At 40.6% G+C, this 12,164-nt stretch overlaps 1 protein-coding gene across 1 annotated transcript in view; it reads right to left on the minus strand.

Moving 5' to 3' along the window:
* kiaa1549la (KIAA1549-like a) overlaps window positions 1-11,920 on the minus strand; it is a 112,855-nt gene extending 100,935 nt beyond the window's left edge. The window contains exon 1 of the mRNA XM_073472740.1: window positions 11,668-11,920. Within this exon, the coding sequence (XP_073328841.1) occupies window positions 11,668-11,920 (253 nt within the window). The remainder of the gene's footprint in view (window positions 1-11,667) is intronic.
* Window positions 11,921-12,164: the final 244 nt, after the last annotated feature.

Consider the following 12,164-nt stretch of genomic DNA (forward strand, 5'->3'; position numbering starts at 1 on the left):
GCAAAGTGACGTCGGCTGGGCAGGGTGTGGCGTGGCTCCATAAACTCCATCAGACTCCGAAACCCCACGTCCTCCACTACAGAGAAAGGCTGGTCATCTAACGCGATGAACTCCATCACCTTGCTGGTTATTTGTTTAGCTTTGGCGCTGTCTGTAGGCAGCTGTTTGGCTTTCTCAAACGCCATGTCAATTAACGTCTGAGTCTTACTGTGGCTGTTTGCGCTTTCTTGGCGGCTTCATTTTTCCTTTTCTGGTCAGCTTGCACGTAATTCACGGGATGCGTAAATCAACATATGCGAGCGCCCTCTTCCGTCTCGGCAGTTACATCGCCAAAAAAGAAAAAAGGACAAAAGAATGGTTTCTCCTGAGCACAGCATTCACGCGACGCGTAAATCAACATATAATCATCGGCCACCGCCATCGGTGAATGTCATATTTATTTGCCGATGGCCGATGGCAGTTAACGAGGCGAACATCGGCCGATACCGATGTTCAACCGATGCATCGGTGCATCCCTACATTTCATTAGAGATTTTTCAGAGCCGTTTAATATTAACATTCTGTCAGGGGATAGGTTTGTGTTAAATTATGTTGATAATGACTGAATTTTGATTTTTGGGTGAATTTACTCTTTAAGCCAACAGTTTATCTAGACTACACGTTTAAACTGAAAGTGAGCACAACAAAAATGTCAATAATAATCCAACAGGAAAAATGCAACAATTTTTCCACAAGAGTTTAACATCACTATTATAAAAACGGTTGTGATGTTGATAGTTTGTAGGTGACAGGAAAGAAGCATCGGCCTACCATGTCAACAACAGCTGCTTCCAAGCCCAACCATCCACCTCAACCGTCAGCATTTGTCAAACCACCAATTATGCCAGCCCATGAACTGCTACACATTTTTCAGTTTGCCTTTGTTTTCTCTTCTTGAGTAATTTGGTTTCCTACTGTGTTGGTTAAAACTTGCCTCATCGTCCAACCTTTTGTGTTTCTTGACATGCCTGACGTATTTTTAGTGATGTCTCCCTGTTCTTACATCTCAGCAAATAACTTAGTGAGTGCCTAGTTATTACAGTTAGGAACAATACCAAATACTACAGACCCAGGTCCTCTTTCTCTGAAACCAATGCAGCCGCAGTGAATGAAGCTTACTCCTGAATAGCATACTGAGAAAGGAGAAAGAAATGTGGCTGTTACACACACGCAACTGTGAGTTCAAGGCCACATGACACATCACGCACACTGATGGAAAGACACTTGGACAGACGGGTGCACACAGTGAAGGAGTAAAGGAGGGAGCTGAGCAGCTGCACTGATACATGGTGAGTTGAAGGAGAGGAGACCAAGCAACTATAAATCCTTCTCGCTCCCAGTCAACCCTTAAGAAGCGAGGGCTGATTAAATTTTCATTCTGTCTCTCGCTTTCCTTCCCTCTCCCCCTTCTTTTTCTTTCAGATGCTACAGCAGAAACAAATCCCTGCCGCCTGTCTGTTGGCCTGTTTGGAGGCTGAAACAACCTCCTGTGGGTATGAGGAACTCTTCAATGTCTAGCTAAAAAAAAGCCTCATCTGAAAAGGATTCATCTGAACAAATTGATTTTTCTCACAGTCATCACATGCTGGATTGAATTTCCTGTGTCCTGGAAGATTTTCTAAAGCGGCAGATTTTGAATTGAATAGCAGAACGACTTGAGACTAGGCTCAAATGAATGATACAAACACACCTTGAAGACAGGATGGCAGAGTGAGTCCCGTTGCAAAAACACTTTTGAAGGCGCACTCCACAATCAGTCTGATTTTATACAGTAAAAGCTTCACAAGTACAGCAGGGAGTTCAGACAGAAGCAATGTATCTCATTTTCATTTCATTTTATTTCAGGGACAGACGAAAAATTATATTTTTTCAGGGTCCGCTGGCTGAAGGCAAAAGTGTGGAGAGATCTCTCAAGGGGTCTCAAATTCTTCTTTTATAGGCTTCAACTAAGGCCACATTGTATGAAAAGCAACATGCAGACTCTGAAGGGCGAAAAAGGACAGAGTCTTTCTTCATCTCTTACCTATTCTATGTGACTAAAATCTGTGGTTTTCGTTTCTTTGAATAGATATGGCAATGAGAGGACTGATGATGACAACAGTGCTAATGATGGTGATGGTGATGATGACGCTGCTGTGGAGTGATGGAATTATTGAGTCAGGAAGTCAGCTTCTTTTACTCCGCTTTCTGTTTTTGTCTCATGCTGTCAGTCTTTTCCACATTTGGCATTTGTCTCTTCACTTCCTATTTAACCAATCAGGATATGAAACTCTTACGGCGCTGTCATTCAGGCTTCGCACGTCCACCCCGACTCCGAAAGGACATTTCCAATTCCAGGGTTGACACTTCATCTCTCAAGTTGTTATTACCAGGGACAGTGTGTGCTCTCTATCATTCTCCATCTATTATCTGTTGCCTGTACAGGTGGGTTCGCCACCTCATGAAAATCATTTCAGGATGGGGTCATGCCTAAACCTTTTCATGTCAATTCAATCACGCACCTAGACAAAACTCCTAACAGCAAAAAATCTCCACCAGCACTGAACAATTCTCGCAACTTGCTGGTACAAAATTGATTTTCTTACCTGATTTTTATGAAACTGACCTCTGACTGAATAATGTCCAAATGTCCATTAGTTTCTTTTCGCCTGGATCTAAAAACCTGCAGCCACCTCAATCTTGTAATTATTAGTCCATCTCGAACAGTCCTTTTCTCATATACATGTCAGCATTTTGAAATATCATGAACATGTCAGTTTATATGATAATTTATAATGTGTTAAAGTAAAGTTTGACTTTAAACAATCAATAATATTAGTAATCAATACAGGACAAACATGATCAATCAGTCTCTGCATGGGAAGATTGAACATATAGCACACTGAGCTATACACACAAAACAAAGTTCATTTTAAGTAAAATTTTAAGTACTTAAATTTTAATTACCAAAAAAAGGAATGTAAATATATCGTCTTTTAAAATCTATGTATCTTTGAATTTGTTAATTCAGATTCAGATTAACTGAAGACAATAGAAAATTCTCCAATTACTCAACCATAAAAAATAATTAGACAATTTCAAAAGATGTGTTGTTCTCTGCGTACTCTGCAGGTATTGTGAACTTTACTGGATGATTGGACCTCTGTTCATGAGGTGACCACACATTGTGTAGCCTACTTATTGGTCTTTATCGCAGCAGACATTTGGACTCGTCACAGTAGGAAAATCACAGGTGTTACTCTACACCACGTGATGAAAGTGTTACAGAGAGTCAGCATGAACAACACTAGGACTGTGTTCTACACTAGAACACTAGTTTTCATGGCACGTTCATTACTTTGTGCCAACAATCCCATAATGCCAATCCGGTCTATTTTATAGACGTCCTACTCTGTTTTTGTATTGACTGTTCACTGTGGAGTGAATTATTGATTGTTCATTGTAAAGTGAGTGGTGCATGAGTGAACAAGGGAGGAATTTTGCACACAGCCACAATGTAAATATATCCATATATAAATGGTATACATATACATAGATAAATGGTTTTCACAAGATTGCAATAATATGCAGGAGGTGTGAAAAGCTGTCATACAGCTGTTAATTTAGTCTCGAAAGGATTATCAAAAAGAAAAAAACTAAACAAAAAAACCTTTGTCATCACTGTTTACCTTTTCTGTAGCACATAAGCAACCTGAAAGGTCTGGGTATCTCAAAACCTCTGCAAATAAACGTTAAACTAAAGTTATGTAAGAAATTATATTTTCTTTGCACCAAAGTGTGTGTGTGTGTGTGTGTGTGTGTGTGTGTGTGTGTGTGTGTGTGTGTGTGTGTGTGTGTGTGTGTGTGTGTATGTGTGTGTGTGTGTGTCAGTGCCTAATTGGTGTGAACTGACCCTCTAAGAAATATCAATTTTACTCTTTTTCCTTGTTACACACACTGCAGAGGTTCACTGGTCAACAAACAGAGCAATGGAAATGCAGCACCTGTCTAACATGACACAACATCTGGAGGGAAACATGAAGCATGCACACACGCAGATGTCTCTAGTTTACTAAAAAACCTGCACACTTCTGCATGTAGAAGTCCATGCTGTGAACTCTCTCTGGACACACTTTACAAACTGCATCGCCTGACTCCACATTGTGTACTGTGTGCACACATGAATGAGCTTTGAACATGAGAAGTGTTCTCATGTATAGACGCCTTTGTACATCAAAGTGCTTCTCGCATGAGACTGTCGGAAAATAATTAACCTTCCGAAAACACACCAGCGAGGAAACACGCAACCTCTTGCAGCCCCCACAGATTAGAAAAATACAAAGTGTGGCTAATTGGGATTATAAAAATCAATTTATCCAAAAAGGCTTCTGCCTACCCGTATGATTTGTAACAGGGCCCTGCCATGCATAATGTATTAAATGTACAAGCTGGGGAAATATGATCTGCATATGAAACCTCTCTCTCCCCCATCTGACTTCCAGTCTCTCTCCATATTCCTCACTCAAACACACACACACACGTTCCAGAAATTATTTGCTCCACAATGCAGCAGAGAGGAGATGTCTGTTACACTGATGAAAGTGAGTGCTTTGAGTCGAGAGTGTGTGTGTGTGTGTGTGTGTGTGTGTGTGTGTGTGTGTGTGTGTGTGTGTGTGTGTGTGTGTGTGTGTGTATGTGTGTACGCGCAGTTATGTGTGTGAAAGAGGGTAAAAGGCTGAGGTGCATAACAGCTCAGATAAGGACTCTCTGTCAGACATTCAGCCTGGCTCGCTTGGTCACAATCACAAATACAAGTCGCAACTAGAGCAGAGTCCTATCATCAGAGCTTATCTTCCTTGTATAATAAAGCTGCTTCTCTGTGTTTCTGCCTGGCAACAGTGGGAGAAATGACTGTCACCTGCAGTGACGAAGACCTCTGAGGTACAGATGTGTCATGAACGAGAACATAAGACTGACAACACTATGAGAAAATGGGAGTGTTAGGCAAAAAAAGCATCAAGCATCTTATTCTAAAACATTTTTCTTATTCAGCATCATTAACATTTATAATTTAATTACGTTTCTACTGCATTCTGATGAATGCCTTCCAAATACTCTCATAGTTCTGCCTTGTATGTTTGCTGTAGAATGTAATAGGCAAAACTTCCATCCGATTTCTATTTCCTTGTTGGTGTGAAAAGCTCCAGCAGTGCATAATCAGAGCAGCACAAAGAAGTACAGAGCAGAGATCAGCCAAGCGGAGCGATGCAAAAAGAGCCACTGCTGCTTTAATGCCAAGAACATGTGCAGGGATGATGCAGTGCTCGCGCCCCCCGCCTCTGGGACCACATGCAGGGTCTTTGGCCTTGGATCAATTCCAACTGCAATCCTCCTCTTAGATGCACTGCTACACCTCTGATCACCTGAGCTCTTTCAGACATGGGAAACAATGGAGCAGTATGATGAGGCAAAGGTGGAAAGCTGGGGTCTGAGTTTGAGTAGCTGGCATAAATTAAAGCTGCAACATGAAACTTTTATCCTTGAGGCAGTAACTATTGATCATGCTGTTCTCCTCCCTCTCTTGTCAGGTTTCTGCTCCAACTCTTGTCACTCATCTTGATGAAATGTCTTCCAACATCTAGCATGAGACTGAGGTAATGATACTGAGTGTTTGGAAACATTTAGCCTCGGTCTCTTCCTGTCTGCTTTCTTGATTCACTTGTGGAAAGACATAGCATACAAAAGACAAAGATACAAAATATTTGCTTACAAAGGGCTTTCAGGTGTTTATTGAATGAAATAGAGATTGTGGCCATGGTTTAAATGTGATAATTAATAACAATATAAGACTTCTCATCTATAGGGACGCACAATATGGATTTTGTTCAGCTGATACCAATAATGGATAATTATCTGCTTCTCGTGGCGATACCGATAACCAGTAATATTTTAAAAAGAAGGTCCTAACTTTTAGTTTTTGCACACCTGAGGGTAAGAAAGGCTAAGATGTAGTGAGCAGAAATTGATTATTTTATTCCACAGCTCTAATAAGATTTGTTGTGTTAAAACTTGGAGATTTTTCCCTTCTTTTTCCAAGGGTTAAGAACCCTTGCAGAACATGTATTGCAAATTGCAGTCGTTGTCTTCCTCTGATACTATAAAAAACATCTGCCCATTGTATCGAAATGTCTAGATGCTGCGCTTATTAAGTAAATGAAAGCAATTTGGCTTCATTGGCTAGAATTTAACCAGTACCAATATCGCCGACAATATAAATTCTCAATATTAGGTAGATAATGTATCGGTCTGATATAGATCCTGATCATCAATTATTTTCATTGTTGATTAATCTGTCGATTATTTTCTCTCTTTTCTCTTTATTTAGTGTGAAAATTTCTTGTTCTTCTGATTAATGACCGGAACCGTACTTAACTCTTATGATTACATCTCTATGAAACTGATATTTATAGCGTATCCACAGAAAAACTTGAAGTCCCTTAAAATTGTACATCAGGAGACTTCCACTCCACTACAATCCTGATTCTTTAAGCTATGAAGGATGGTTTTGTGTCTATGGTCCACAAAAATGTATAACAGAATAGAAAATAAGAGAGTGAGGATCCTATGTACGGATCCTGAGTGTTGCCATTATAGTCTGGAAAACATCTCTTAGCTTTTACCAAACTAACCACAGCACTGTGCTTTATTTTCCAATTTTCTGTGACATATCCTTCTTAATACATTTAAGAGACAAGGTTTGACACAAGTGAAATTGAGCAGAAGTGAACTGTGGCTTCAGGGAACTTTTTGGAATGAATATCGGAAATGTTATTTACTTCATTGCTGAGGAGGACAGAACGGAGTGTGCTGCCATTCATTCAATTTGTCAGGGTTTCTAAACCGATGAACTGAGCGATGGTGTGTGAGTGAGAATCCTTATGAAGCAAAGTAGCTGACATCAAATAAAGCTGGTTGTAGCACAGCAAGCGTTCTCATCTGTCAACCGTCATCAAAGTTTCCACATCTGACAGTCTCCATGCATTAAGCACGAGCTCTGCGCTTAAGTGCTCCATGAACCTTGTGGAAATCACCACAGTTATGAGTCAAAACTACTGAAAATTGACATATGCAGAAGAATACACAGTAAAGTCATTATCCTGTCACATTTATTAAAGCTCCGCCAAGATAAATATTTACAGATTATATTGTTTTAATCATTCAATGCAACCCCAGATTGGGTATGAGTCGTTGTTACAATATTTCTGTTTCCAAATCAGCTTTAAACATCCTGATCTCACTGTTGACTGTGTGTGTGTGTGTGTGTGTGTGTGTGTGTGTGCGTGCGTGCGTGCGTGCGTGCGTGCGTGTGTGTGTGTGATTGAATGGATGTGGTACAGCAGCATGCTCAAAGACCACCTCAGTGCCAATCTTTTCTTTGAGCTGAAATAGTATCGACCATGCAATCACAATTAAATTCACCCTCAGAGCGTGTCTGAATGTAACTGATTACCGGCTCTCTTTCTTTCTTTCCTTCTCTCTTGTATAAGCGGGTAACACAACAGCTAACAGTCAGATGCATCACAAGAAACTTTTGGGTCTGTGTACAGACACTAAACTTTTAATCAGGTTTGTGAGAGTGCAGACTCTAAAGAGCTCTGATCCTCGGCCAACTCCTTCACTCTCAGAATCCACAGGAAACAGACAGGAGCCAGGCTACACCGTACACAAACAGCACAATCGATCATTTTCATTGATGACAGCAAATAAATTATTATAAGCAGAAGATTTAGCAATGTCGCCAGCTATTCAATGCCTCACTGTCCCGCCCCGGTTATTAGACTACAAGGGTTTGTCTGATTCCTTCATTAGAAGCCAATAAAATACTATATGTTAACATGTCGTTTTGTGCTCAGTCAGTAAGCGAATGCACCGTCCTTCCCAATATCATGAAAATCAAGTGGGGTAGGCTTTTGGTTTAAAACATCTTAAAATGAATTGCAGTTACAGCATCAGAGCAGTCACTGCGTTTTTTTGATGAAACACATAAGACGTGTCATCGCTTCAGGTTTCTCCAAACTCAAACAGATGTTTACGATGTTCATCGTCGTCATCGTCACCCCCCCTCTTCCACCCGGGCAGACCTCCCCCATGGTTTAAAAAAATCCTGGACGAAACCCTGACTTCATTTTGTGCTTTTTTGTAAAAACCTGTATTTTTCAACATTTTCTGACATTTTATAGACCAAACAACTAGGTTAATCGAGAAAATAATCGACAATGAAAATAATAATTTAGTTCAGCCCTAAAGCCATTCATAGACTTAAATCATAATTTTAGACTGTATTTCACTCAGGCACAGTTTTTATATTGGAGAACTTTTGCTTCTTGTTAAATCAAGAGTAGTTTGTAAAAGTTAAAATGAAGTAACGAAAAAAGTTTTGTTAACCGGATGAAAAACTTAGATATCATATTGGCAATATCAAACATTCGCGAATAATACCCAGACTTATTTGTTTTAGTCTTACCATTACTTGCATGATCTTTTGGTTTGATGTATGTCTTTATAATTCATGTTCTCATATTTATATGTTGTCTTCAGCAACTATAACATTAGACTTTTCAGATATTTTTATTACAGATTTATGGGAGGAAAAGTATGAAAAGAAAAGATGATCTCCCATCCTGCGACATGCTCTTATTAATTTTTAACAAATTAGTTACTGGCTGCAGCCCAATGTTGTTATCTTCCTATAGTCCCCAGAGCCCTCTCGAAATCACTGGTAAATCTAAATTGTGGCAAGAAATGCTGTTATGCTACTGGTTTAACTTGAACTGTCTTTAGCAGATTTAGAGTATAGAAAGATGTGAGAAAAGGGTCACATACACAAATGATGTTTAATTCTAAGAAAGCAACAGCACTGGATGACTCAGATGACCAGAGAGTCGGATGTTTAACAGCTGGAAAGGTTTGAGTTCGAATCTCCCAGTGCTTCAGAGAGCGCTGATTATTAGGTAACAGACTTGACACTTACTCAGATGTTATTTCAATCCCTGGCTGACAAACACAGACACACTGTGAGTAAAGCACTAGCTGCTGATCTGTTCCCATGGTAACACGGACCAATAGATTTCAGCTATTGACTGAGGATGAAGATCTCTGTAGACCTATTAAAGAAAACAACTACACACACACACTCACACATATTCTGTGTGTGCCCGCAGACACAAATGCTCACGCACACGTACACACACACCAGCTAGGAATCAGCCTCCAAAACATCTCTTTTTTTGTTATAAATGGAGATGGAGAATACAAAAATACATTGGGAACGTTTTCTCTACAAAGACCTGAAACAGCTGAATGCTTGAGTAACCAGGTAAGAGAGAAAAAGTCAAATCTCCCCAAGCCATACTGTGGAAAAGCTCGCTTTTAAGTGGCACAGCAGCATGATATAAAAGAGGATATGTTGAGAGTGAGTGGGCGATTTGCTCTGATTTAAACGGGTAGGCTGGGCAGATAAACTGTCTTTTTCCAAATACTTTGGCAATCTTCTCCATATTCTGTATTGCTGCTTTCATTGTCAAACCAGAGCCTCACAAGGAGACATGCGTTCAGTGCATTTGTGCTAATCATAGGGGTGCAGACATTACCCTCAAATGACACAGTGAGGAGCAGTGGCAGGAGGAGTCAGTATTTCATTATTTTCCAATTTGAGAGTTAATAAGAGAGATTGCTACGGTGGTACTGAGAGAGTGTTCTTCTGACTTTCAGACTCCCAGTGCGCAAGTTAAGCCAGTCAATCACTTAAATGCTTATCAAAATATGAATCAAGCCTGCAGAGCTGCCACTAAACCATTCAACAATTTAACCAGACTTGATGTCAGTGTAAAACAGAAACGGGCCATTTGCTCAGCTTTTGTCCTCATATTACTCTAAGAAAAATGAGGAGGATGATGTCAAAGGCTTCTTATTTTATAAAGTATTGTGGGACTGCTGGGTGGATGTGCGCGGTGTGTTTAAGCATGATACATTGTTATGTGGTGCCAAATTTTGTTTGCCTACGAAGGTATTATTTTGTTGTCCATGGAAGTAAATAATTTCAATAGATGAAAGAGCAGTCTCTTTCAATTTATCCGTGACACTACAAGATCTTCAAATACCTCCCAATGAATAGATCTCAAGTGACATTTAGGGCCTAGTAGTAAGGAGAAGGGTATTATGGGGACCTGAGGGCCACTGCATTGCAAAGTTGCCATCACAAATGGTAAACAGTCAAGGGTTTCGTTCAGGTCAGTTGAAATACAATTATTATCAAAGATGACATGAAGCGTATTCACTCTGTATGAAATGTGATGAAACGTGATGTTGACCTAAAATATGTTAGGATATTTAAAGCAGAGCTTCGGCAGGAGCTGACTTAGCCTCTTTGTATTTGTACATAGTGTACTTTAGAATGTAGAGTGACAACTAACATACATACAGACTTATATTTTTCTTTTGGTTTGTTTTTTTTTGGGTCATTATGATTGAGAAAAGCTGATAGATATTTTTAAAACTTCAGCCGCTTGATATTCATTTGTTATTGAAGAACTTGTCACAAACACAATCAGTTCAAACTTGACTCGTCCCAGATTTAACCAAGTCAAAACGGAATGCTAATGAAAAAACAGTGACGCCTGGAGGTTGTTGGAGTTCAGGCTTAAGCTGCCAGAGAGCTCAGTCAAGCACATTGCAGTTCTTTAAAAAAAATGTGTCCCTTTAATAAAACATGTTTGTAGAGTTTAAATAATAATACATAATGGCAAAATAATGTCAAAGTAGGGATCAAAACTATATATATTCCGTTTTATTGTCAATATTATAAAGACCACAAACGTGTCTGTTTACTGAGGTTTAAAAATGTCTTGTCCTCTTTAAGAGCCGTAGTCAAAGCAGTATGACTCAAATATGTAAACGTCTTTGATGCTATTTTTGTGTTTTCCTTGGATGGCTGTGAGACACGGAGATCATCAATTATTTATCCGTGCCGACTATGAAACGTCCCCTATGGATGTTGTTCGAGGTTGGCGACCTCGGGGCTCAATGCTTCATGAATGAATAAAAAGTTTCCTCCTGAATGCAAAGGCACGGCCGCGGTCAGTGTGTAGCCTAGTGGCGGCGCGGCGGTCCACCGTGCGCTCCGGCTGCGTGTTTGGGGACGTGACATCGGTTAGGGCCTTTGTGCGACCACACCGATGTTTTACATGAATGACAACCATATTTAAAAGCAGTAAGAGCAATACATCGAATTACAAAAAAATATATAGGCCATAAAAACAACAACAAAGCCCTCAGAGATCACGAAAACAGCTCGGGACGCATCAAAATGACCCCCATATCTTGTACAACCCAGCTGTTGTTTTCAATGGTTATCATTTACATCTAACAGAGTCTGATGAAATCTTCCACACACGTATTTTCTCCTCAACTGCCTAATAAATAACTGCATTAATAATATAATATGAGGATATCAAGCCATCTTGAGACTGAAATGGGAGTCAGAGTATTCAGCGCCACACAGGCTCATGTGGTGTTTATGATTTGTTTGATAATAAGGAATAAAAGGACCACTCTTACAGGTTGAAAGATAAAACAGCATCAGTCTCTTACCGTCAGCGGCCAATGAGCTCTGCATCATCAGCATCAGCACCGCGCCGATGGTCACAATCCACCGGGCCAGCATCCCATCCAGTGCCCGCGTCCTCTTCCCGTTCCTCGGCGAACAGACGGCCACCATCCCCGCATTCATGATCCATGGCGCCGGAGAAGAAAAGCAGGAAGCTCCTTTATTCGGCCTATTTACACCTCCAACCCGGGGGCCACTGGTGCCGCTGCTGGAGAGGGGCGCATGTTTGGGAGCCATTGGTCAACCAATTAATCCTGAATGGAAATCATCTAACGGCGCTGCTGTGGTGAAAGGCATCCGATCAACGTGCGCCCGGTGCGGACAAGCAGGGCTCCCCTCTCCATGAGCCGGCTGGAGGCTGTGGGGATCGATGAGAAGACAAAGAGATTTTTATTTTTCCTTCACGCGTCTCACTGTGTCTGTTTCTGTGTGTACGCGCGCTGTGAAGTCTGATGTCCCTACTGCGACCGCAGAGCGCTCT

Source organism: Pagrus major, chromosome 8 (genome assembly GCF_040436345.1).
Source record: "Pagrus major chromosome 8, Pma_NU_1.0".
NCBI classification, from domain to species: domain Eukaryota; kingdom Metazoa; phylum Chordata; class Actinopteri; order Spariformes; family Sparidae; genus Pagrus; species Pagrus major.